Source organism: Petromyzon marinus, chromosome 3 (assembly GCF_048934315.1).
Source record: "Petromyzon marinus isolate PM22_M1 ecotype Great Lakes invasive population chromosome 3, UKy_Petmar_22M1.pri1.0, whole genome shotgun sequence".
Classification (NCBI taxonomy): Eukaryota; Metazoa; Chordata; class Hyperoartia; order Petromyzontiformes; family Petromyzontidae; genus Petromyzon; species Petromyzon marinus.
The window spans coordinates 23,929,126-23,957,125 of record NC_133669.1 but is presented as its reverse complement, the minus strand read 5'-3'; the positions used below and the strand labels follow the sequence as shown (position 1 = coordinate 23,957,125).

General features: G+C 45.5%; 1 protein-coding gene across 1 annotated transcript; it reads left to right on the top strand.

Annotated features, from left to right (window-relative positions):
- Positions 1-282: 282 nt before the first annotated feature.
- SELENOI (selenoprotein I) lies at positions 283-26,455 on the top strand. Its single transcript, XM_032979872.2, has 10 exons — positions 283-883; positions 5,654-5,722; positions 7,762-7,870; positions 10,290-10,364; positions 13,826-14,088; positions 15,034-15,142; positions 17,458-17,506; positions 19,319-19,499; positions 21,144-21,329; positions 23,213-26,455. Exons 1-10 carry the CDS (start codon positions 824-826, stop codon positions 23,276-23,278), a joined length of 1,167 nt encoding a protein of 388 aa, XP_032835763.1. The 5' UTR covers positions 283-823; the 3' UTR covers positions 23,279-26,455.
- The last annotated feature ends 1,545 nt before the right edge of the window (positions 26,456-28,000 follow it).

Below are 28,000 nucleotides of genomic sequence, written 5' to 3'. Positions count from 1 at the left end.
TTTGAGGGTGAGGAATGGCAGGGTATGAGTGGAGGGTGAGGGGCGGGGGAGAAAGGGGCGGGGTGTAAGTGGCGGGGGTGACAAAAGGGCGGGGTGTAAGTAGGGAGTGAGGAGGGGGCGGGGTGTAAGTAGGGAGTGAGGAGGGGGCGGGGTGTGAGTGGGGGGGGTGAGGAGGGGCGGGGTGTGAGTGGGGGGTGAGAAAGGGGCGGGGTATGAGTGGGGGGGTGTGATAAAGGGGCGGGGTTTAGTTTAAATTAACAAAAACTCAACACATTCGTCAAATCGCGTTGCGGCCGTTAAGGGAGCACATTGTGCAAAATAGTCGACGTTTAAGGAAATAGCCGTTCTATTTAGTACGTACAAATATTGTGCGATTTTAATTTCGGGTCACTGTCCGAAACGTCGCCTATTATGATTAATTTTTAGTCCACGGCGGTATTGGACGTACGCGTTGGGCAGTCTTGTGTACCTAACACGTATACAGGATACGCGATCGATGTACAAGCACAGTAACCGGTTAACGCGGAAACGATTACCGCGAGCGAAAATAACAAACACAAATCGGTAGCAATCGTTAAGGAACCGATTCTCTTCACTTCGGTAGCCAAATCGTGAATTGGGAATCGATTCCTCGCGCGACCCCGGGGTGCTCCCGCCCCGCCGGGTTCCCGCGCGGGCGTGACCAACAGGAAGTGACGCGCGGGGGACGAGCGGAAGTGAGGCGCGCGGTGTCGGCAGGAGTGGGTCACTGCTGCTGCTGCTACTCGCGTGAGGAGGAGGAGGCGGTGGAGGCGTCGTAGGCGTCGTCGTCATCGTCGTCGACATGGCTGCGGAGCACGCGTATATCACGGCCGAGCAGCTCGCCGGCTTCGACAAGTACAAGGTGGGGGGGTGGGCACGGTCCCGCGGCGCTCGGCGTTCTTGCAATTGTGTTGACCCCCGCCCTCCTCTCTGCCGCCACCTCATCACCTCATCACCTCACCCACCTCATCACCTCACCCACCTCATCACCTCCACCCACGCTGATGGTGTGTGTGTGTGGTGGTCAGGTGTGGTTATCATTCAGCGAGAGTGTGTTGGGGCGGCGGGGGATGCGTAGCGGTTCGTGCGCAGCGCTACGAGCCCGGTCACCCGAGTTCGATTCCCGCTCACGGCCACCAACGCCAGAGACGATTTTCTGAACCCCTCCTGGGCCTCTCCGAGGTCGACTCGGTCTCGCATGAATGCCTGGTGGGGTGTGTAAACGTCGCCGCTGGGAAGACAAAGGCGGTCGGGTGTCGTTTTGGTCACCCACCCCCTCGCGTGCCTTGCCGGCCTTCATCAAGTTTCATTGATTAGGTATAGCCCTGTGAGCCATGCGGCTCTTAAGTCGGGTGCAACCGCAACAAACAAATTATGGGTGCTCGCCAACAGCACTTGGCCCCTCGAGTCTGTTAAGGCTATACGGGGGATCTTTGGTGTTGAGAGACCGACGCTCACAACAGCGGGCGGAACGCCGGGTGTGTAAAACGGCGAGGTGACAACACGCAACACGTTGGGGGGCAAGGAAGCACGGTTGTCATGCAGCACCTCCGATTGGCACTGTTGGCTACGTACGGTGCGAAAGAAATTCAAGGTACAGCTGCCGGTTAATTCAGGCGGTTCACCCCAGACGCGTGGGTCTGGTTCGTTAACCCTCGCCGCTTCTCGTGGCCCCAAAGTGCACCTAGCCTGGCACAGGCCGCTGTGTGGTTTCGTGAACGTCAGTGGCGAATGGCGACTGGTGTGGGTCAGTGTCACCTTTGCCTATAGCACCTGTGATACATGACTGAATCAGTCATGACTGATTTAATGGGGCGGATTTTGTAACATGGCAAAGGTGACACTGACCCACACCAGTCGCCATTCGCCACTGACGTTCAGCATATCTGGGGCTATGTTTAATAATTTTTGTGACTTCAAGATGTATATGGTTATCGTTCGTAGTAATGAATGCATTAGTATTCATTCATTGTCGTACACGTCTGGAGTGTATACTGTAGTGTTTCATTCATGTCCTGTTGGCCAGTGCTGCAATAGTAATTTGTCGTCATTTAGTTTCAAATAAAACATTAATAATGAGTTAAAACTGTTACATAATGCTTAATGTATTATTTAAGTAATTACTCACTTGTAACCAAATAAATCCTCTGTTGAGCACGGTTGGTTACGTACGGTGCGAAAGAAGTTCAACATTCAGTACATACTCTGAATGCCCCTTAACCTGGTAGCTAAGCCTGCATAGTGCTCGGATGGGTGACCACCATGTATCACAGGTGCTATAGGCCACTGAGGACAGTGCAGCAACAGCCTTGGTGCTGTATGTACTGTGCTCCCACGCCTCGCCTTAACCAACTAGAACTGACCAGCGTGGTGAAGTATGGGTAAGTTGTCCCCACGACTTCCACGGTGTGGGGAGGCCCTCATCCAGCAGTGGATTTACAAAAGGGCTGTCGTGTACATTGAAATTCAAATAATGGAGGATTCAGTCCTCATGTTATAACTGATGCATAATTATACGCGTTTATATTTTTTGCATAATAAATTAATATGCTTAATCTCTAAATGTATTCAATTTATATTTTGATGGACGGGTACAGGATTTCTAAATAATATATACATTCAAAAACAATAATGCCTCATCAGTCGTTCACAATTCATTTATAATTCATTAATGTATTCATAGTAATTCATAATTATTTCGGAATTGATATGAATAATTTACAGCATATTTTCAGTCCACTGTTGGATGAACGCCTCTGTGGGTTGCGTCGGTCATGGAGGTTGTTTGACCGTGTTTCTGATATTTCACGTTTGTTCGTGCATGTGGTTGTAACGAGAGGCCCAGAAGAAGTTTAGACATCGCTTCACAATCGTGTAAACTGTGGCCTGGAATCAAACTCTGGAAACCAGGTCCGTAGGCCGTTGCATGAATCACCGGGCCACCACTCCCCCATTTAATGAATTAAAGCAATTACATAAAGCCCTTTCTCTATCCACTGCTAGATGAAGGTCTTCCCCATGCTGTCAGTCAATGGGGGTTTGTTTGATCTTCAATAGCCACAATGGTAATGTCTGAATCAGGCTTGTTTTATTTTTGTAAATAGTGCTCAACGGGCACTCCGAGAACTCCAAGCTCCAGTCCCCTTTAGGGTTTCGGTGTAGCCGCTCATCATCCCTAATGGGTTCATAAAATATCTACAGCTTTGTGCAACATCAAGTAGTTGACCTGTGGACTAATTTACCCAAGCCATATGAATGCAGAATGTCCGCCACTGGCAAAGTGATTTCAATAGGAAATGGACATCCCCTCCTCCAAACTCAATTAAGCAAGAACACCACTTTGTGGATGCTGCTAACTGAAACCTTCTTCCAAGCCTCAAAGAGTGCCAGACATGTGTACTGCCCAAGATGTCAAGTAATTTCCTATGTACTGTATACGTAAATGGCAGGTGATTGTAGTTCCCTGAAAAAAAAACCCCACGCATACCAGATCTCATTGCCCAGCAGAATTTTGAGTATGCGTCTCATGCAAATAATCAGCAGGTTTCTTGATTCTTCATCAAGCTATATGGTGCTCCCATCCCTCTGTAGTCCACCAAACCACAACATCTGAATCACTACCACAAACACCACCTCGTTTTAATGAAACAGTGCTCAAAAGAGGTGCACGTGGTATCTGTGGCTCGTAATTAAACCAATAGAGCGGGGACTGCACCCGGCTGTTCCCCATCAGTACCCGCAGTGTTCTCCGTCCGGACGGCTCACTCGTCGGGTGATTTAATCCACAGTACATTGGAGGCGAGACTCATTTTCGTGCCCGAGCGCGTCACAATCGGCCATTCCGTTCCACTGTGGGCTGCGATTGTGGAGAGGTTATTTGTGGGTTGTAATGCGGGAAGCGATGTTTTTGCTTTGGTTCCTTTATTCACGGATCTTTATTTATCCTCCTGATGGGAGCTGCGTCGCTGTCCGAATCCTTACACTTGGTATTCACCTGCTGCCCCCCCCGAGTGCATGAGGATAAAGGTCAGGTGACTTGTTCTATATTCGATGCCTTGGGCACTGGCAGATTTGGCTCTGTGGGCCAAAAGCAAGAGAACAACTTGTGCACCACATGTTCTATGCTCAGGATTTTAAAACCTTTATTATGAATAATAATATTGGTCGCGAAATCCTACGTGTCAAACTTGTGTGAGCTAAGTTGCCAAGGCAAAGTGTGTGTGGTTTGTTTGAGAAAAAGTGTGCTGTGTGGTGGGGAGCGTTAGTGCAACAGTTATCACGCCGCCCTACAAATACAGGCACCCAAGTTCGATTCCCGCTCACGGCCAACACCAGCGACGATTATCTGAATCTGTCTGGGTCATTCCTAGGTCGACTTAGCCTTAAATGAGTACTTGTTGCGATGTGTGAACATCGCCACTGGAGAGACAAAAAGTTGCCGGGGGCGTAGCTGGCCACCCACCCCCCTCGTGTGCCTTGCCGGTCTTAATCTGTCCTTCTCACAAACTGCACTTGCCCTAACAGTCTGTCAAGGCTATACAAGGGATCTTTTATTTGCGCGGCCAAAGCACGGTGTACGTTCAGCGAGAGTTGAAATACCACGTGCTGCAAGGTCACGCTGTCAGTTTGCGGGGCGCACATGCAGGCACTGTAAGACACGTGCTTCTCCCTAAATTGTTCTCTCCGCATAACTGGCACGCAAGCTCGCTGGGTTAGGGGGTGGTGGCTGGAAGGGAAAGTGCTCTTCCTGGTTACGTGCGTTGGGGGTAGGCAAGAGGGTACTAGCGGTCACTTATGAGGTGAGGCTTTGTGGCTGCACGCACCATATGGTCTTGTTTATTGCAGTCGCAATGTTCGTGGCCACGTCCACGGTATCACGAGGGACTCGTGCCCTCTACTGCGCCACACGTAGCCTGCCGGAAAGCACTCGATGGTCTTGTTAATCACGCCCGCGTAAAAACAATTGAAGTTAAATGGTGTTGCCTTGCTGCCATATTATTGAGCTGTGTGTGGGTGATTTAATTTAACGTTTATGTCTCTTAATTGTCAATAATGTGATGTATTACTGTACATGTTAATAGCAACGGCATATGCACTTTAATGATTGTTGAACATTTATCTGGCTTTATTTTGTTATTCCATTCTTCTTGGTATTTGATATAATGTAGTGCAACTTTGATTTGTACATTTGCTATTTATATACAGGTACCTGCTGGGAATGTAATTTAATAGTCGCCATATAAAACAGTATGAAATTGGTCCCCTTTTCATGTACACTCATTAACATGATTGGTTATAAAAGTGTACATTGTATACCTCTTATCCCGTCTAAACTCAAAGAATGGCAATTCAACCCTAGGCTGCTCTGTCATTTACATTCGCACAAAGGCGTTTAGCTTGACGCTAAATCTCTGAAAGTTGAAGGAGCATAATTTCACGTTAATTCTCTCCAATTAATTACACGGCATGGCAGCTATTCGCTGCCAGAGTTCAGAAGCATAGAGAAAGGAGGTGTGCATGTTTTCACGTGCATTTGTGCTGCCCTTTTTTTACCTTTGCTCTGAATAATTTGACATCGTGACGTCTGTAAAAAGATACTCACTGCCACCTTTTTTTCCTTTCTCCTTTGCAGTACAGTGCTGTGGACACCAACCCACTGTCGGTGTACATCCTGCACCCATTCTGGAACTTTGTGGTCAAGGTGAGTGTGTGCGGTGCATTTGAAACTGTTAAGTCCTGCAGTTAATTGCCATAAGTTGTCACTTGCATTTGATTAAGCATGCTAATGTTCTCATGTTTGAGAGCACAGTGTAGCAAGTGAAGACAGATGGGCTAGCATTTGTTTGTACAGGAAGAGAGCGGAGTGTCTGCAGACTGGTACGAAGGGTAATTCAAACATTTATTTTCCAAGGGGTGTGCCTTGCCAGAGGTTTACAATCTCAGAAATTATTCATTTCATAACACATAGAAAGCACACAGGTGACTGTTCACTAAGTGCAAACAATGTGATCATTCTTATTTACCTTGGCAATTGAATAGGGGGATTGCTACAAGTCACCAGGGTGATGAGTGATTCATGTTGAAACAACCGCCACTAATTGTAACTTCACTCAGTACACATAGGAGAAACTTGCTTCATGATTGAGTGCATTACTTTTAAAGGCAATGCCAGTAACAGCAGTTAACGCTTATTAACTTGCCTGGCAGTCGGTCACTATGCCCTATTTGGCTCCTGGCCGAGCACTGCCTTTAATTCTCACTTGACAGATTTCCAAGTGGAATGAATGTGGACATTTTCTTGTTAATCAAGCTGGCGGGCTTGAGTAGACTTACACAAAGAGCGCTTATCTTCTGTGCACTTTGCTCCCCCTGGGAGAAAAGCTACCACAGCCCTGTAGCCCTGGACAACATTCTTCCTGGAATAGCACAGTTCCTCGGTTGATAATATTAGCAGTACTGCAGGAATCGTTTATTTACAGTCCATTCTCAATCCACTTCTGGATGGAGGCCTCCTCACCCCGTGCTTGTCATGAGGGTTATTTGACCGTACATCACCATGTTGGTCAGTGCGAGTTGGCGAAGGAGGTGCCCGAGATCAGTTTAGATATTACTCGCCACTGCTGTGAGCAATAGCTGGGTATAAAATTGAGGTTGCAGCGTTCACGGCACAGTGCGCTAACCACCGCACCCCCACCTCAACCCGTACAATCGAACACCAGTGGCATTTTAAAAACATTATAGGTGTAGTATTTCGCAAGAAGCAGAAGCTTTGTGTCTTTAGTTTACTCAACATGGTTCTGTTTACACTTTCACTTCGTGATGTAATGCACAAAAGCATCTTATAGTCTGGAGGCAGACTACCAGCAAGATTCATATACGTGCGTGATTTCAGTCTGCATTGTTCATTAACTTTGCTTTCAAAGTTTGGGAGTCCATGTAATTGCAAATCTTATTGCTGCGTATGTGTTCATTGTTACACCAACGATATGTTCATGTATTAATCTGAATGCTAGTACAGTGCATTGAAATAGTCTTAAATACAGGATTTAATTTGTTATTAATATTCTTCACAAAAACGCTACTGCTTATTTAGTCATGTATTCCATTATTTTTCGTGGAAGTCGGACCCCGTATCGTTAAATAAGATTGACAGTTGACCAGCATTGAGGCAAACAAACCTGACTGCTGATGAGACAGTGTGTGTCGAAACCGGCACCGAGTTTGCTTGTATTGGAACAATGCCGCTGATATTTTGGACTCCCAGAAGGCCTTGTGGCTGATGATGTAAGCAATACGATTTATATTCTTGGTTCTTTTGGTAATGCCACGTTGAAGGGAAACAATAAAATTATAAAATATATACAAAGGCATCCGTGGTGTCTGTTTCATCACAGCTCTTCCCCAAGGTGTTGACACCTGATGATGACTGTTTGTGTTACAGTCGAAACGTCGTGAGAATTTTATTGTTTTATATATATTTTATTATTTTATTGTTTCCCTTCAACGTGACTTTACCGAAAGAACCAAGAATATGAATTACTGCAGTCACGAAAGCTTTAAATCAAAATACGATTTATGTTTTACATGAAGGGACAGATACGTGAAGGAGACGTTTTGTTTGCTCTGTTTTGTTAAATAATCAGCAGTAGCTCATGGAAGTGGGGTTTTTCTGCGCACTCGCTCGCTCCCGCCTGTTCCACTTGCTTAAAGAAGGCATCCGTGTTGTCTGTTTCATCGCAGCTCTTCCCCAAGTGGGTGGCCCCCAACCTCCTCACCTTCTCGGGCTTCCTGCTGCTTGTTTTTAATTTTTTCATCTTGGCGTATTACGACTGGGACTTCTACGCGTCTGGTAAAAAAAACATATATACGAGCAGTTGGAAACGTGTTTGTGTTCTCCCCGTCAGTGTGGTCTAGTAGAGCTCTTTATGTCGAGCTAGATTGTGTGGGGTCGACTCAGCCTCAGGACCACTTTGTGGGAAATTCAATCGTGGGTTGTTTTAATGGGACACCAGGCCCTGCCATGAAATGTGCAATTTCTACCACTGGCTCTGGGACTGTAAATGGGATTTGAGCACTGCCTCAATGCTCTTTTGATCAGGAAGTCACTTTGGCTTTTGGATGAGGGGCCTGCCCCACACTGGTGCATGTCATGAGGGTTATTTGACCAAACTTGGTCATCCTGGTCGGTGCCGGTTGGTGAACGTGGGAAGCATGTATGTGGAATCATAGGTGTACAGTATAACATTTGACAATGTTTTTGCATCCAAGCACTCTCCAGGTTCTCAACCCTGCTTAAGCTGCTGAGATCTGTCGAGGTCGAGTGCATTCCGAGTTATTATTTGGTTTTAGGTTTAAAGAAATATGCAACCCAAGAAACGTGCAGCTCTTAGCTTATGCGTACATACCTTAGCTGGTTGTCCCAGTCCTTGGAAAGGTTTTTTTTTAATGAAACAAAACTTGATTTGAATTCTTTGTGACTGCAGGAATTACTCTTTGGTTTTTTCGGTGAAGTCACGTAGAAATAAAATAAATAATAGGATACACGACGTTTCGATTGCAACACAAGCAAACGTCATCAGGTGTGAAAGAATGCAACCCCCCCCCCCTCTCTATATATAATACCTCGCCACAGAGGCGTTGTTTCTCTGTGCATCTGTGTGTGTTTCTGTGTGTGTTTGTCTCTCTCTGTGTCTCTCCGTGTCTGTGTTTGTCTATCTCTCTGTATGTGTGTCTCTCTGTGTGTTTATTTCTCTCTCTCTGTGTCTCTCTCCGTGTCTGTGTTTGTCTCTCCGTGTCTGTGTTTGTCTTTCTCTCTGTGTGTGTCTCTCTCCGTGTCTGTGTTTGTCTATCTCTCTATATGTGTGTCTCTCTCTCTGTGTGTGTCTCTGTGTGGGTTTGTCTCTCTCTCTGTGTGTGTCTCTCCATGTCTGTGTTTGTCTCTCTACGTGTGTATCTCTCTCTGTGTTTGTCTCTCTGTGTGTCTCTGCGTGTGTTTGTCTCTCTCTGTCTCTCCGTGTCTGTGTTTGTCTATCTCTCTGTATGTGTTTCTCTGAGCTTGCATTCTTTCACACCTGATGACGGTTGCTTGTGTTGCAATCGAAACGTCGTCTATTCTATTATTTATTTTATTTTCTTTCTACGTGACTACCGAAAGAACCAAAGAGTGAAAAAAACCAGTCATGAAAGTAGGGGTTGAGTGAATTATTATGGACCCCCAAAGGCTTCTATAGAGTTTAATTAAACATGTACAATTTAATAAAACAATGCGTTTGATGTCCACTAGATTTATTTTTACAGCACGTGAACATAATTATAGTATTTTATTAATTGACAAAGATAAAACATTACTTGCGACAGCCCGGAACACACAGCCTAGATAAGATAAGAGCTGTTTTTGAGAATTGAAAATGTATTGAGTATTAAGGGTTTTTTTGCTGTGCAATTTAAGGAAGTCTTTATATTAACAAAGAATGTTTAAAAAGTTGCACAGACTTTAACATGTTACTTATTTTCAAAGCCTAACCTTTATCAAGAAACAAAAAAGGAATGCGCCACTTATTACTGACTACGATGAACATGAATGTTTGTGAACATCTATTTATGATAATAGCCTTTTATCTATATATATCAAAGGGAAATGTGTTAATATATGTGTCTTCGAATGTTTAGCATACTTCCCAACATGCAACAAACTTCAAATTTGGCATGTGGGTAGCTTCCAGACTACACAATGCAAAAAGTATAAAAATAGACTTTTGTGTTTGGGGCGGGCGGGGGGCTGCGCAATAATGCATATATTTTGCACGGCAAGTGAGCGGTGACGTCACATCTGTGATGTCACCCGCATGCGGCAGCGTTACGCAGTGTGCCTGCTGACGTCACGCATCCCCCACCCTCGGCGTAGGCAGTGTCTTAATCCAAGACAAGAATCCAAGTCTCGGGCGAAGCCGGGTAGTAGAGCTAGTTAAAAATAATGTCAGATCTGTCATATTGAGATTTACATTGGTTTCAAACAAACATTTACTCAAGCATATAACAAAAGCGGGCGCCGCGCGAAGACTTAACACCTCACGTTTTGCGCATGGCGTACGTACAACTTGAGAGCGCATTTCTTGCCAGGTGTTTCAGGATCATGAGCCACCTTGTAGAAACGACACCCACCCGTTCGCCGCCGTGCAATGAGTACACGCGGCCCAGCACTGCAGGGTGAATGACGGTGCAGTGATTCACGCCGGGCTGTCTCGTGCCCCCCCCGCCCCTCATCCCAGCGCCGGGACAGGTACACGTGCCAGGATGGGTGTGGATCCTCGCCGGTATCCTCAGCTTTTTGGCATACACCCTCGGTAAGCACACACACACGCACACACACTCTCGTACGGATACACGCTACTAAACGAAAACTCAACTTTTATTTGACCAAGTAAGGCCCACTGAGCTATGCACCTTGTTTACAGAAGCGACCTGGCCACAAATGATAGCGCAGTGAAGTGGCTTATCGTGTGGAAATTTATAGCAGCCAAATACTCTTAAACGCGTGTTTCTAAATGTGGAGGGAAAAACTGGAGGAGCTCATGCCATCAGTGTGAGCCTGTCAACAGTGACGGCTTCTGTTTAGTTGCTGCTTGCGCATTCGTTGCCTTACACTGCCAAATCGACGTAATTGTCCGTGTAAAAGCGCTCGAGAGAAAGATTACGGTGTTTTCGGGCACAGGACGTGTTCCTGAAATGAACTGCCTCTGTCGACTGCTTGCCGCTGGCCGCCTTCAAAGGCGTTATTTGTGTTTTCTTGGGAAATGATAAACTGTTGCCTTTTGATCTGACAAGGAAATAGTGATTTTCCAAGGCCACTTGAAGCCCCTGGAGTGGTCATAGATTGAAAATCGCTCTTAATTAACTCCGCGGCTGTATCGTGCGTCTCGCTGCCTACTGTATCGGCCATCATCAACTCCTCTTTAATGCCAAATTATTTGTTACTATTGTTATTCAGGAGACTTACTGCAGATCCCCCTGTATACTTCACTGTTTCACAAGCCTTTTCAAACACAAATGATGGTTTGCTTTCCACTTACATACGCTTTGTATAAGCAAACGTCTTTTTTTATCATACCGTTTTCGTAATTTGGGCGCTGCATGATCATTTTAACACCCACTGGTACTTTGGCGTTTCACTGTTGTTTCACTCTATCCATTTTACGCCTCTTTAAAGGTCATTAAATACGTTCATAAAAATATCTGAAATTTAGATTGGGGTGTAAGCGCATCTCTTGCACCGTCTCCTGGGCACGCTGTCGGGATCAGCAGCCCCTGCCGTTGGCCGCGCTTGTCTGATGATGCGGTGTTTGCGAGTTCACGCGCCACGGGTAATTACGCACAATGGGGGAGGAGATCTGCGCACGTGCGGCACGTCACCTGGTCGCCCGCGATGGACGACCCCGTCGTGGAACGCCGCGGGTAATCACTCGATCAGATTCATTATAATCGCTGAGATCGTGAATATTAATTTATTATTATCATTGGCTTTTGGCTGGCCATCGAACAAAGATGGTCACTGCATCGCGCGTGTTCAGATGCGACACTGCGGCAGTCTGGAGCTCTCTTCCGATATTAAGAAGCCACTGCCGCTATCCACTTTTAAATCATCTAGATTGAACACATTCTTTAGAACTGCTTTTGTGTTTATTCTCTTGTCCTTCACCGCACCTCCAGTTGGCACAGTTGGCTACATACGGTGCGGAAGAAGTTCAACATACGTACATACATTGTTACCACCACACGTGCAGCCCTTAGGGGCAGCCACTGCTGGATGAGGACCTCCCCATGCGGTGCGGCATGTGGGGGTTGTTTTACCGTGGACGGCGTAGCACAGAAGTACAGTACAACACTGGGTTTTCCTGCACTTTTCTCTACCTCCCCACCAATTAGGCCCACAAGTCTTATCCTATGAGAACCTGATGTGCATGGTGTGGTCACCCATATAAGCATTATCTAGGCTCAACCGTGCTTAGCTTTTGAGATATGTTACGAGTGGCTGGATTCATAATGAATTGGTCCTATTTGTATTATTACTACTAGAGAGTTTAAATTATTACTTAAGCCAATATCAAAATCTATTTAAGTGATATTTCCAACAGTGGCATTTCTCAATGTAGACACTGCTCTTTGACATGGCATCCATCAGCCAAATATAGCAGGGCGCATGTGGCTGTGTTCACGCAAAAGTTAACCTCATAAAAACGACCTGTTATACCTTTTTATTACACTTTTTCTGGAAGCAAATGCTAAGGGAAGTACCTTTTCTCGTGTTGCGTAACACACCAGTAGCAACGGTTACTTTATCCCCTTTCTAGCAATAGGGTTTCCAACTTCTGAATTGGACACGTACAGGAACATCATATGTGCACGTTGTGTTTGCGGCTCTGCCAGCTGAAAAATAAACGTGTGCGTGCGCGCACCACATTAGCCAGCCATTCCGTAATAGGTCTCGCAACAAGCGCCACCGTAATCTCCACTGCCAGCAACGCAACGCAGTGCTACAAGGTGCACACTCCCAAGACTGTCGCATTGTGAGGCATACCCATTTGAATAAATGCCAGGTCTCTGCGTACATTTGGCAGTAACTGCCGACAATAAGCACTTTTGTATGGTAATCAGTGACGAAGGTGTCATATGAATTCATTCATCATTTCACTCGAGCGTGCATGATTTCTTTGTTTAACTAGGTCTGCAGGCAACGCTTTCATATTGTTACAATTTTAATTTGTGTTACTGATGTCGAGGTGGTTGGATGGTTCAGGGGTCAGAACATTGAGCCGGCACCGCAGAGACCCTGGGTTATATTCGAGGTTTTGACCGCCCGTGATTAAATTGGGTACCCAAGTGTAGAGGATTTCTGGTCTCGGCCCATTCGCTAGTGCCTGCACAGAAAAGCGTCGCATAAAATTTCCGTTTTTACTTAATATGGCCATATTTCTGCTTTGACCATGTGATGAATGTGTCTTTGTCGTGTAAAATTTGAGAGGGCTCTTCCTGTTGTCGACACAAAGCAGGTCACTTGAAGGGATCTCAGAAGCAGTTTTGTGATATCTGCTTCTGCAAGCTGATATCTGCTTCTGCACAAGTTCTATTTTTAGATTTGTTTTGTCTCTCTCATATTTTGAACAATTGTTTCTTCAGATGAAAAATCCGTTTGGATCTTGCAGAGCAGTCCAATCCTGAACGCTAGAGAGCGGCCTGTGGAAGCAGATATCACAGAACTCCCTCTAAAGTCCTTTCAAGCGAGCTCAAGTTTGTACAGTTGGGGAAAGCACTTTCCAACCAGCGTGTAATGTTCTGCAAAAATTCTAAAATGGTCGTTAATCTCGTGACATGATATATAACCCAGTTCCAGTGGGAGAAGACGAAAAAACATGTACTTACTGCCGTGGCATCCCTGGTCCAAACTCATGTGCCCGCGAGTTGGGAGAGGTAGTGTAGCGGTTAGCGCGCTGCGCTACGAACCCGGCAAACCGAGTCCAATTCCCGCTCACGGCCCATAAGAGTGACGATTATCTGAACCGGCCCTGGGTCTCCCCTAGGTTGACTCGGCCTCATATGAGTACCTGGTGCTGTGTGCAAACATCGACACTCGGGAGACAAAGGCGGCTGGGCATGCGTGGTGCTGGCCACCCACCCCCCCCCCCTACCCCCTCGTGTGCCGCGCCGAACTTCAGGGGTGCTCGCTATCAGCACTTGCCCCCAACGGTCTTGATACGGCTATACGGGGGGATCCTTGTCTTTGTGCGCGCGCGTGCGTGCTCGCTCACAGACGGCATCGACGGCAAGCAGGCGCGCCGCACGGGCTCCAGCACGCCCTTGGGAGAGTTGTTCGACCACGGCCTCGACAGCTGGTCCTGCCTCTTCTTCGGCAGCACCGTCTACTCGATCTTCGGCCGCGGCCAGACGGGCGTGAGCCTCGCCACCATGCACATGCTGCTCTGGGTCGTGCTCTTCTCCTTCGTCTTGTCTCACTGGGAGAAGTACAACACGGGCGTCCTCTTCCTGCCCTGGGGCTACGATATCAGCCAAGTGGTAAGCCAACGGAATGACGCGATTCGGGTTTCGTTAGCGGCGCTTTCGGTATCACTGCGCTTGCAGTGGGCCAACGGTTAGCAGCTGCGCTTGCTTTAAATTCTCGTAATCGGCAACGGTAGTCTGGATAATGACGAAGGGCCAAAGGCTGTGCTGCACGGATATTGAACCCCTGATGGGTTGCGTTGCTACCTCGTCACACTTCAGGAGAGCACAAGGGTTTTAGTATTGTCCCCGATCATTCAGTTTCCAACGCGAGGATGTAGCTTGTGGAAATTCTTAAGTTGAAACTTTGCAAAATGGTGTTTTTTAATGCAGCAAACTGTGGTGGTTACAATTGGAGGGTGCAGCTGTGACACACCATCGCATTCACCCTGAAAGGCTTGACAATGACCGAAGCTTGTTCGAGACACAGCAAAGTAAGGGCTTCTCTCATTGGCATGTAGGCAGCCCTTCCATAAGAGTTATCTGACCATTGTAAAAGTCATTTCAAAGCTGCATGTATTATTATACACAATGCTACAGTAATGGCTCAGTATTAGGAGGCATGATGCATTCATTCATCCATCAATTAGTATTAATTCTTAAGCTCACATTGCTTGCGTTAAATAACATTTCTCAATGTTTTTTCATATAAATATAGGATGCATGTTATGGGTATTTTGTCACTCCTGCAGCCACTAGAGATGCTGCCATTTATCATTATGATATTTTTTGTATTGATTTATGACCCTGAATTGTGACAATTGATTAAATTGTTCCGCCTCTATACAATATTAATGATGTCCTCTGCTTTACAGGATGGTTAAATGCATTGTATGGGAACACAATGGCTACTTGCCTGCAGCGTAACTGTATTGAAAGTTGATTTTGAATGCGTAATTCCAGAAAGTGGTTCGGTTCTCCTCTCTCCCCCCCATCCCCTCCTCTCCCGTCCATTATCAGACCATCTCCATCGTGTACATCGTGACGGCGGTGGTGGGCGTGGAGGCCTGGCATCAGGACTTGCCCTTCGGGCTGCTCTACCGTGACTTATTCCTCTTCATGCTGCTGGGTGAGGGCAGCCGCGCACGCAGCGTGGCTGCCACTTTGCCTTGTCTCCTTGCCTCCGATGCTGCGTTCGGCGCGTGGCGTTTGTTTACGCTGGGGAGAGTACTCATGCGTGACTAAAACTGCCATTGCGCACGAAACGCAGGCCGATTGATGAATGGTATTTTGTTGACGCGGGTAGGAAACATTCGGCAGTAAGCTGTGTTACAAGACTGGCCCGAATATGACCTCGGTGCGCATGAGCACGATTTGCTCTGCTAATTAAAATAAAAGATTTCCCTTTAGACTAAACAGTTCACGCGGCGAAAGCGCCAATGCATTTGGCCTGCTCTCAGCCCAGTAAAAAAAAAAAATCTATTGAGAAACTATTGCTTGCACAGACGCTTAACGTATCACGCATGCACATTCTTACACAACGACGACATACCCACTGCTGACAACGTGGGCCTGAAGTTCATTGCACCTGCAGTACGTGGTGGCTTACCCATCCAAGCGCAGTGCAGGCTCAAACCCCTGATTAGATTCTGAGATTTCACAAGATCAGGTGAATCACGGGTGATATGGGTCACAGCATGCGTGATTTTTGTTTCCCATATTAAAAGTAACATTGGCAGAAACTGTCTCGTAGCGATGTACAGGTCTGGTTGGCCGTGCTGTTCAGAGCAACGTTTTCAGAGGTGAGGACCATTACCCAAGTGGAAATGCTCTTCACCGCTTACGTGGTGTAGGAGTGTACATTGATCTGAGGGTCGGCGAGGGGGTGGCGGTTTCGATTCGCGGTCAAGTGAGATGGAGTGAACTCTCTCGGCACAGGACGCTTGGCAGGTTTTTTTAAATTTAAAATAAGAGCTTTGTTTGGACTAAGTGAGCGACAGAGTTGAGCGCGCGCACACCCCCTCCGAGCTTCCCATAAATGGGCTGTCGTGTTGTGAGCCGCAGGTTGTTGTCGTTGCTCAAAAACCAAGTGTTTATTTCTGCACGCAGTAGCAGCATGCGCTTGAGCGGAACATTGTCATGCACACCGTGAATTGTGTACCGATCGAGTGTGCAAGGATTGCACGCGAGCGACGCTTGCAAGTGCGTAGGTTCGGGGCACATTTTTACAGGAGAATAACACGTTTAAGGGAAGTAGGATTGGTGACACTCGCAGTACGTTCATTTTTCAACAGCAGAGTGGAATTTCAAATGTGCTGAAACTCAAGAATGCACAGAATGTGGCCTGTGTTTGCTGTGCTACAAAGGGAATAGTTAATCTCTTTTTCTTTAGAATACGCTGCTCGGTCTGAAATGATCTTGTTATTCACTCCGTATAAACTGCTCATTTCCTGAATGCAGTATTCAAAGTCACACTTTATTAAAAGTATCATAGGTAATGTTAAACATATTTGTACAAAATTGCATGCACCAATGGATGGCCTTGCCTCTTAGCCGGTCACTGTTTAACATCGTAGCGTTGCATAACTCATTGTTTACTAATTCTGGTCTCGATACTTGTTGTGAAAGGTAAAGATTTAACACTTTCTCAAAAATCGTGTGCTCAGTGTACTCTTTAGTACAGCGTGTAATTGAATAGTTGACTTGAGAAGAGGGAGTGGGGCTTGGGCAGGTTACGCCACAAGACGAATTTCGAAGTGGCATCCAAAAGAGGAAATGTGCCGGAGAGGACTTGGCGGTGCTTTGGGAAGGCCTACATCCAGCAGTGGATTGACCATGGTTGATGATGATGGATAAAATTAATGTTGACAAGGCTGGACAACGTCTCCCAGAGGCTAATGCCAAAATTAAAGCGGCATGTTTTCTGCGTATAGCTCAATCTATTTGCTTCACGGGGGCATTAGTGTTTGTGGTCTGACTCTCGCGGTAGGGTCAACTCGAGTAAGTGCGAGCTGTGGTGAACTGCACCGCATATAGATGGTGCCCAGAATACTCGATGACTGTCACAGCAATGGAATGCCCCCACAGCTCGTGTGAGGCGAGCGTGCTGCTTTGCCAAATGTGACCGCAGCGCGCGCGCGCGCACACACAAGTGCAATTGTGTTTTCGTCGCGGCCCGTGCCTTAAAGTGTCATTTTCCCGTGCGACCCGACCGCATAGCATGACATGCTTTATTAGACTGTATGAAATGTTAAAGCGAGCAGTTAATGCGATTGCAAATGGGTCAACGCGTTTATTTGCCAAAGTATTAGGAGACTGCTGAATACGGTGTCCCATGTAAGGGATTTTGGGGAGGCCTTCGTCCAGCAGTGGGTAGATCATGGGTGATGATGAATATTATTGAATAATGTGTTCATGTTTTTTCTGATGATGTGTTCCCAATAGGTGGAGCGTTTTTGGTCACCTTGCCCCAAAGCTTGTTCAACCTGCATAAGTGAGTTGTTTTTATTTCTATTCTGTCTGCCATGGCACGTGGTGAACATTCTATTTCCTAACCTTTTGAAATACATTTTTATTTGATTCCTGTCTCGTTGGCTATGTTAGCCTAATTGTAACATTAGCACATGATTTGAATTTGACTGGCACGAATCCGAAAAAAAATTACTTCGCACACACACAATGTCACGCATTTTCCGAGGGCGTGAAATATATAATTGAACAGATTAATTCATGTCTTTCCACATGCTTATCTTTTTATCAGGTGTAACTGGAACCTCGTGCTTAATTAATTTGTGGTATAACTTTCTAAAATTCCGTAATCACCTGTATTAATGTGACCCAATCTTCGTTTCACGTCGCTTGTTAGTTTCCTGGCCGCACTGCGGATGACAGAAAGGCCGTGTGCGACTTTTCACCTTTCTCCAGTTTGACCCGTTATCGGATGCTTTATGATTTCCGTTCATCAGTGCACAGCTGCCAAGATGTGTTTGCCACTTGTTAAATAATAATAACGAATAAATGCGCAACATCGCCTGCTTAATCAACCGAGGGTGGTTGAGGTGTGTTGTAACGGAGGCAGTTGCAGGAACCTTGTACCCTGAAGTGACCACACTGCCGCCACGCACACAGTTGCACTTTGGAGCTGCCACCTTGGCAGCCGCCTCATGCAAACTGTCAAAATGACCTCTCACATGTTTGCATTTTTATTAGGGGGGCAGCCTTATCGGTATCGGTTTTTTGTGCTGATTTTCCGGGGCAGTTCTTTCCATAGGGTGTTAACAAATAGTTTCCCTCTGTTGGTCCGTGCCCCCAATGCTCCCCCGCGCTTTATTAAGTCATTGCACGACTCTATGTACTCGTATGAATTAATTCCCAGGAGCATGAATAAATGTTTCATTCTTACACAAGTGAGTATATTGAGGAAGTTATTGTTCTTTTAAGATTCTTATGACCTTCTAAAGTAGGGCTATACATAGAAAATCTTTGAATGTAATATGGTCAGTCTCTTGAAGAAAATTGACTCGTGTGTTCTTGAAAGTATATTTGTATAGCCTAGAAAAAATGAATTACTAAATTGGCATCTTCATCCACATTCACTATTGTTGGTTATCACTGGCGTTATAGTCTATTAAATTATGCTAAATACAGCACTGTTTCGTTAAAGCAGGAAACCAACACACTTTCTTGAATGAAATTGTAACTTATGCAACATTGATTGCAGAATTTGCAATTAAGGGTAGGTTATTATTTATTGCATTGTTCTTGTTTCGTTTGACTGAGCATCAACGGCATATTTTAAGTGTGTGTTTGTAATAGCCTCATTTGAAGCTCCAACCTTCCTTGTGCTGCTCAAATCCCAACTTTAAGTGAACCTCGCCAACTAACTTGTGCGTTAATTTCCCGAACAAAACAATAGATAATGCATGATCAGGAAATGTCTCATTTACACCAGGCTTCATAAAAACAGCGGGGGATCGTGTTGACTGCCTGGGTGTGGCGGGCGGTCGTGTAGCATGCAGTGCTTAGCGTGCTGCCGTACAAGCCTGGCGACCGTAGTACAATTCCTGCTTATGACCACTAACATTGAGGAATATTTAAATATATCCTGGGCCTCCCCTAGTGATTACCTGGTGCGAGGTGTAAACGTCAGCATTGGGGAGACAAAGGGGGCTGGGCGTGGTGTTGTCCACCCACCCCCTTCCGTGTGCCGCCCCAGCCTTCGTAGGCGCTACCGCTCGCGAACAGCACTTGCCCCCAACGGTCTGTTAAAGGCTACGCGGGGGATCTTTGTGTGTGCGTGTGGCAGGGCACACAAGGCCGGGACGCTCAAGAAGGACTCTCTGTGGGAGGCCATGTTGCCCATGGTGTCGCCCACACTGCTCTTTGTGCTCACATCCGCCTGGGTGTGGCTGTCTCCGGAGAGGGTCGTCGACAGCCAGCCGCGCGTCTTCTATTGGCTCGTGGGGACGCTCTTCTCCAACATCACGGTGAGCAGGAGGAGAGGGAGGTCACAGCAGCCAAAGGCGCACGAGGCAGTGTCACGAAAATGTGCGTTCGCAATTAATCGTTAAAAAAATTTGTTACGAAAAATCTTTTCAGAAGTATGTATTTATGTTGAACTTCTTTCGCATTGTTCTAATTACAGAATTACAATGGCCAGCAGTGGTCATTTCCAGTCACTCTGTCGTGGGGGTGTGTGTGTGTTTTTTTATAATGCAAATTGAATACTTGGGGAAAGTCTCACCGACGCTCGACTCTTTTTTTTAGAAGGATCCTCCATTGAGGGGTTTGGCCGACAGCGTTCACGAGTGGCATGTGGGAGGCAACCGGGAGTGCCGGGGCAAACACCACACACGAGGGGGTGACACTTGGCACTGTCACCTCGCCACCCAATGCCAACAACACCTGACAAGCCCCGGTGCTCGCCCATCCAAGTCAACTCTGCTTAGCTTCTGAGGTCCGACGACATGGGGCGGATTTAGAGTGGCCGATTTAGTAAAAGTGCGTTCTTCCCCATGCTGCGAGACAGTTGTCCAATAAAATCCCAAACACTGGCCTGAAAAGCAGAGCTTGATAGCTAGAGAGAGATGAGTCTTGCCTCGCTGGGGGGGTTGACAAAAGTTGTGTTACCGTTTGGTGGTGGCGGCACTTTGAAGAATGGCTGTGACTGTGGCTCCCCCAAGTGGCCAAATAGCAGCCAGACTTACATAGGGACTGCTTGACTGGGAACATTGTGACCCCCTCTGGATTAATGTGGATAGTCTAAAACATGTGACCAGACTCGTTGCTTAGCAATATTAATTAATTGTCATTGGCAGATATTTTTTTTACTTCTGCCCATGACTGAGACTGTAAAATGGGTTTATTACACAGTAATCTACAGTGGAGTACAGCGCCTCACATTAATGCATTGAAGGTATGTTTATATTTATTTAGCACTTCCCATTTCAGTTTCTGAATATATATGGATTAAAAAAAACAACTAAACCCGATTAAAAAAATGTAACATTGCGTTTAAGAGTCCACCTTGTGTGTAGGGTTCGTTAATTTGGCGTGGCATTTGGTGCTTTTGTACTCCGGTTGTGCTCTCGGTGCGATGTGTCGTAGAATCTACGGGGGATCTCTCGCATAGCAGTGCAACGCTTCATGTCAGAGAACGGCAGCAGCTATCTCTGAAATCCCTTCAAACGTTCTCTGATTTACACAGTAGGGGGCAGCACCTGCCCGTTATTTATGCTTTTGTTGTGGTTCTTGTCAATTGAGGCCTTCACTAACCCACTGCTTTATGACTCAAGTGGCAATACCATTCAATAATTACAAAATTGCAACATTAACATTTCCCTAATGTTTTATTCTCTGCATTCATACTTATAATAATTTGCAATAATGAGTTTAACGGTACCGTAAGTTTCCGTGCCTAGGCTTCATAAAACACATTTTTCATGCATCCGAGGTGTGAAATCGCGAACCGTAAGATGCCCAGTGCATCCCTGCAAACAATCATATTGATGGGACTTGCTCGATGGTGTTGTGGTCTGTGCCTGTCCACAATCGTGGATTCTGGCAGCAATATCCGATTGTCTGTCTATCGTGTCTGGTGTCTCCCGCGACAATGCCGTGCGCGCGAGCAGTGCAAGCTGATCGTGTGCCAAATGAGCAGCACGCGCTGCCAGCCGCTGAACTGGCTCCTTGCACCGCTGGCATGCGCCGTGGCGTTCGTGGCGACTTTCCAGCCGAAGGTGGAGGTCGAGACGGCCGTGCTGTTTGGCATGACGGCGCTCGTGACCGCCGCGCACATCCACTACGGCGTGTGCGTGGTAAGTGGCGCTGGGCGGGACGGGGCAACACGGACACGGCGCTCAACGCAACTTGCAACTTCTTGGTTCTTTCGGTAAAGTCACGTAGAATGGAAATGAAATAATAAAAATAAAACATAATAAAATAAAATTCTCGCTTGGCAGTGTTCACTGGAGCGCCGTCTTCCCGACAGTTCTGTTTCTTCACCTGAGGAAGGCTACTTGTGTTGTGGCCGAAACGTCGTGAGAATTTTATTTTATTATGTTTTATTGTTATTATATTTCCATTATACGTGACTTTACCGAAAGAACCAAGAAGATTAATCCCTGCAGTCACGAAAACTTTAAATCGCAACTAGCCACCTTTAAACTAAAAACTATTTTAAATTTTACTAGGTAAGGCCCACTGACCTGTGTTTTGCTCTTTTTCAGAAGTGGCCTTGCCACAATTGATAGCCCAATGAAGTGGCTTATCATTTGGAAATTTATAACAACCAAATACTCTTAAATGCATGTTTCTAAAAGTGAAGGGAAAACTCGGAGGACCCAGAGCAAAATCCTCGTGATCACGGGGAGAACGTGCAAACTTCAAATATACAGGCGTAAGGGTTGTGATTGAACCAACGGCATACTGTATACTAAGAGAGGTAGTTAACATCTCGCAACCTTGTCGCTCGTTCTCACGTGATTTTGCATTTCAAATGTGCGCATCCACGATGAATATTTTAAGCGAATTAATGAACAACGTTGCAGCACGAGTGAGCTACAGCTCACTGCTTTTCTGGACATCGCGGCTCACATGGCCAGCGTCCAATACCCCCACTGTGGCTTCAAAATGACATCTTTACATTTTGAAAAATCTCACATTGATCAATGACATTCTTGGTCTTAAACGAAAGAATACATAATAGGCAACGTTTCGGGCAATGGGGCCTTCTTCATAGCACCTGATTACTGTGTTCATGATATCCTGGTTCGCAAATCATAGAAACGTTCAATGTGAGAGCCTAAAATAATTTTGTGATGCGCTATGAAGAAGGGCCATTGCCCCTGAGCGGCACCTATTGAATTTTTCGCTTTTTAAGGCAGTGGTATTGATGTTATTGACAAATGTATTGAGTTTGTTACTTGTTCTTGTGCACCACTGCCAATGCAGCATCACCAAATAATTTGTTTACATGTTGGTCTGTTAAATTATAAATTTAGCATGCAGCCAGATTCAACGGAGACGTTGGTATATTCCAAAAAGTTGACCCTAGAGGCTACAGAAAACTTATTTTATATAGGACAATTTGTATCTGAATATTTTTACGGAATGTAACTTCTGATCACAAGTAAAATTTTAAATGGTGTAAAATGTAAGTTCACATTTGTTAGATGGTAGATTTTATTTTGTGCAAATATGAAATAAAAATGTCAATGGTTTTGTACTACAGAATGTAGATTTTGAAAGCAAAAACTTATTTGAGTTGCAACAGAAATATAATTTTCAAATGACTTTGATAAAAAAAAATGTAATTTGTGGAGTTAAGGGAAAAGGCTCCTTAATACTGGAGTTTCAGATTCCTCACTTCATATCTCTTGGGTTGATGTGACCCCGGGGAACGCAGCAGGATTACGCCGTCTAAATTGTGAGCAAAACGCCCTCCTCGTGGCATTACCCAAGGGTGTTTGAAATCAAGTGCGGCAATCCTGAAGTGGCAATAAAATGTAAAACCCTTGAAGAGGGCCTTGTGCTCACACATTCGTGAAAACGTTTAAATGAGGATATGTGTTAACCAGCGCTGGCGAGATATGATCTCGCACTTCGAGCCACTCTTAATTTCCTCTGCCGCCTTCCCCCCCCCCCCCCACGTTTCCCTCCTTCCTTTTTACCCCCCTCCCTTCGTTCCTCTGCCGTTCAGGTGAGGCAGCTGTGCCGACACTTTGGCATCCGAGCTTTCTCGCTCGCGAAGCCAAACAGCGACTGACGAGCCGGCGGCCAAGGGGGGGACGGCTTCTTCGACGAGCAGAAGCAGCCGCTGGTGTAACTCGGTTCAGTGCCCCGTCCCCCCGTCCAAGCCAAGTGAACACTGCCCACTCTTACTCTAGGCAACGCACGCCTCGCGGGCGCTTGCGTCCCCACGCCCCCCCCCCCCCCCCATTAACTTTCATCGTCCGCACTGTGCACAGAGGGCCCTGTACATTTAGGGGGTGGTTGCATTTTACGATCAAATTGAGTGAAACATTGACATTTTTTGTTTTGTTTGTTGATGAACGTAGTGTTGTTGTGTAAATATCCCAATGCGGCAGTAGCCTGGCGCGGGAGCGATTTGTGTGCGTCGTTAAATTCTTTAGTGGAGCACATTTTAACGGGTGACTTTTGTTGAAGCTGGCCACGTCCTCAGCGTTGGTTCATACTGCGTGCTTTGTGTTTTGCCTGCGTGTGCCACGACTCGTGTATGCGCGTTTACACGGCGCACCTTTAAATGCAGTAACGACATCGAGCAATGCTGTAGATCGTCACCTCCCCAGACATCTTCGGTAACATTTTATTAAATTGGTTTCCCCCCCCACCCACGAAGCAGACTTAAAAAAAGCCACAGAGCGGGTCTATGTATAAAGCCACAGAACGGAGTCTATATTTTTCTGTGGGACCATTCGTGCCTGTACGGTCGTGTAAAAATTATGCACGAACTTGCAATCCATTTGGCCATTCCTGCAACCACGTGACCTTTTGAGCTGTGGCAGATGATTGGGCCTCCCTACGTTGCTGTCCCCAGTCCAGAGTGGTCGAGTTGGTGGCATCACGTTGGGTTTTTTTTTCAAGACTGCTGATGAATGTTGTAATTAAACATGCACTCCACAAAAACACATTCGACCTTTTGTTCAATAACATCGGTGTCCTCACCTTGGCGTGTCATCTAAATCGTATTTTGCAAGAACCTTGAAGTTGCGATCTGTCGAAGCGGCTGCGTTGAAGTCAACAGGAAAAATAACATGAACGTGATCGTAGGTTTACATGTATCCATTTTCTAGTATATGAACGAATGTATAACGGTCTAATTTATTTATATATAGTATACATATATATTTCTTGATTTTTAATTTGAAATTGATTTATCCATTTGAAAATTGCCTAGAGTTTGGTGGCGGGCACGTTTGTTCACTTTAGTTCGTGATCGAAGTATGTTATTTGAGCGCCAGTTGCCTTCTCGCGGTTGCCGTGTATGCAATGAAGAGCGCGCCCTAAAATCTGACACAGGTGGGGCGCGCGCTGATACCCCTGTACACGCGCACGCACGCGCACGGCCTCGCCCGACGCCACGTCGACCTAAGTGGCCGGGTCGTGAACGGGAGAGGGAAGGGAAACCGTCGAAAGACGCCGGTTAATTTAAACTGAGCCACCGTGGCGCTCCCCCACTGCTCTCTCCTCCGAGGAGAGCTCCCACCACCCCGGGTGAGGCTGCACTGTCTTCTGAAGCCAAGGAAATTAAATTGTTATATTTTTTAACCGCGTTTTGGTCGCCTGGTGTTTTGTCACCCGTCCTCGCACACGCGGCACGAGAATAGACCGATCCAGGTGCATCTGGAAATGGATGACGACCACTCTTTGTGCCGTCTTCCGGAGCGTTCCATTTCGATAGCAAGCGGTTGAGAACAGCTGATGTTACGCTCATTAAGACGTTAACCACTGGAAATCTGTAATGGGTAAAAACATCACCAGCTTGCTACTTAGCCAGATAAATATACAACGTGATGTTTTGCTTTTAACTTTTAGTTTAAGTTCTTTGAATTAAACTGGCTGGCTCTGTGCATCGCAGGCAGAAAAAAAAAGTTTTTTGTCAGTGTTCTGTAACACGTTTTCCACGGTTGCTACAAATGCATCATATATACGTGCGTGTGTATATATATGGCATATAATATTCTCATCGAAAAAAAATGTATTTTTTAGCAAAGTGCGCGGCTGTATTTTGTAACGTAATGAGTAACAACACCCGTCTTAAAAGCCCCCCGCAATGTAAGCGTACCGAATTTACAAAGGGTCATAGGCACAACTTTTAACTGTATGGAACGTGTGTGGCGGTGGTTAGCGTGGTTGTGGCGGGGGGGACGACGACAACGTTTTTTTTACATTGGCAATACTCGTTTTTTTTCCAACGCAATTTGACATTCGCAAGCGAAACAGTGTTCGTGTGTGGCGACTGTGACTTCCAACGCATGCTATGAATTATTATTGTCACTTGTCTTCATGGAATGGTTCTATGGCAAGTGGGTGTTTGTTGTGTCCGTGTTATTAAATGATTTGTTTTTTCTTTTAAAATTAGTTTTGTGTTTTATGAATTAATACAAGTGCAACCCACTCTACCTCCGAGTGCTTTTATCAGCAGGCTTGCAGTGCTGCACTGTTGGACTGTTGGATGCCACTGTTCACAACCTGTGTTGTTTTGTTGGGAAATTCCGGTGCTCTGTGGCATTTTGCTGAGCTTTGTTTATATATTTTTTTCTGTCCATTTATCACATACATTGACTGCATTATTTAAACACTACCAAAAAAAACCCCTGCAGCCTTTTTAACTGTCGGAGCTCATCAGAGGTCGTCACTTAGTTGTGTTACTCAGTTTTCTATTTTACAATGCATTAGTAACTGTTCACTGTTTTGACACATACCAACAACATAGCTTCTTTTCTGACGATGGCTTTTTTAAGCTGCTGATTTTGTTTAAATGTGTTATAAAATCTTTTCAATATTTACGGTATTTTTTGTTCAATTTATGTTTGCCTTATCCCTCCTCATGAGCCAATGGTGCACTGCTTTCACTCGAAGTACCTGCTGTGTGCATCTGACGGGATTTACTTCCACGTGACCAGTGGGTTTTAGTTGCATCTCCTGGGAAATGCCCCTTTTAAGAAGGTACTCGGAATCATTTGGCGTTAACGTTTTTCAAAGAAGGAAAATACAAACGTGACAGCGAGGTGTATTTAATCGCGTTTTGTAATTGAGCTTTTTGTTGTTGATCTAATTTTAATTGACTGTCAATGAACTGTGGCCGTTTCGCTGGCACAATATTAGCAAGCTTTATGGTGTTTTGTGTGCATTGGGTGTGAATTGGTGAAACCTCGTTTTTTCAAAGATTATAAGTGGAAATAAACTGGATGTAACTGTTTATTGCAGTTTGTTTGAGTTTCTAATCAAGTGTAGCGTTCAAACATTGTTCAGTTTACTGGTTCTCTCGGTAAAGTCACGTAGAAAGAAAATAAATTAAATTATAATAGAATAGGACGTTTCGATTGCAACACAAGCAACCGTTATCAGGTAAGAATGAATGAGAAAATGATTTTGAAATATAATGCAATACTACACAGAGTCAGACAACACAACAGTCAACACCCGACCTGGTTGATTACGTTCTTCCACAGGTTGCTAAATTTGAGAGACAAAACGGACACTGAGACACACAGATACAAGCAGAGAGAGACTCACACAGAGAGAGAGACACTGGATTTTTCTGTATGCGCATAGTCACTTTAAGATGTTTTCTTGTTCATGTTTTTGTTTGTTGTGGTTGCACCCGATTCAAGAGGCGAATGGCTCACAGGGCTATACCAAATAAATGAAACTGAAAAACTGCAACTGAAAAAAAATGAAACTCAAATAGACACAGAGAAGCAACGCCTCTTTGTCGAGGCCTTAAAAAGAGAGGGGGGTGGGGATAGAGAGAGGGGGGGGGGGGGTAGAGAAATTAGCATTTCAATTAGAGAGTTGTGTGGAAATCCTCCACGTAGCGGTCGGAGGAGAGAAAATTGACCTATAGACAAACAAGCATGGCAACATTTAGAGAAATAGGAAGTTTGAGAAAACAAACTTGAGTAAGATTTTTGAAGTGTAATGCAATGCAACACAGAGAGTCGGTTAACACACAGTTAACGCATAGCCTGGTTGATTACGTTCTTCCAAAGATTGCTAAATTAGAAGTTAAGTGTGAGGTGTGTGGAAATCCTCCCCGTAGAGGTGGTTCAAACTAGATTTGAAACTTTGGTGACTGCAGTAATTACTCTTTGGTTCTTTCGGTAAAGTCACGTAGAAAGGAAATACATTAAATAATAGAATACGACGTTTCGCCTGTGTTGCATTGCATTACACTTCCAAATTTTACTAAGTTTGTTTTCTCAAACTTCCTATTTCTCTAAATGTTGCCTTGCTTGTTTGTTTATTGGTAAGTCTTCTCTCCTCCGGCCGCTACGGGGAGGATTTCCACACAACTCTCTAATTGAAATGCTAATTTCTCTACCCCCCTCTCTATCCCCACTCCCCTCTCTTTTTAAGGCCTCGACACAGAGGCGTTGTTTCTCTGTGCGTCTATGTGTGTGTCTCGCTCTGTGTCTCTGTGTTATCTCTCTCTGCTTATGTGTCTGTCTATGTGTCTCCGTGTCTGTGTTTTGTCTCTCTCTCAAATGTTGCAATCTTTGGAAGAACGTTAATCAACCAGGTAGGGTGTTGACTGTTGTGTTAGCCGACTGTCTGTGTTGTTTTGCATTACATTTATAAGTTTGTTTGCTCATTCGTTCTTACTTGATGACGGTTGCTTGTGTTGCAATCGAAACGTCGTATTATATTACTTATTTTTTTTTCTTTCTACGTGACTTTTACCGAAAGAACCAAAGAGTAATCCCTGCAGTCACGAAAGCTTCAAATCTAGTTTGTTGTTCAG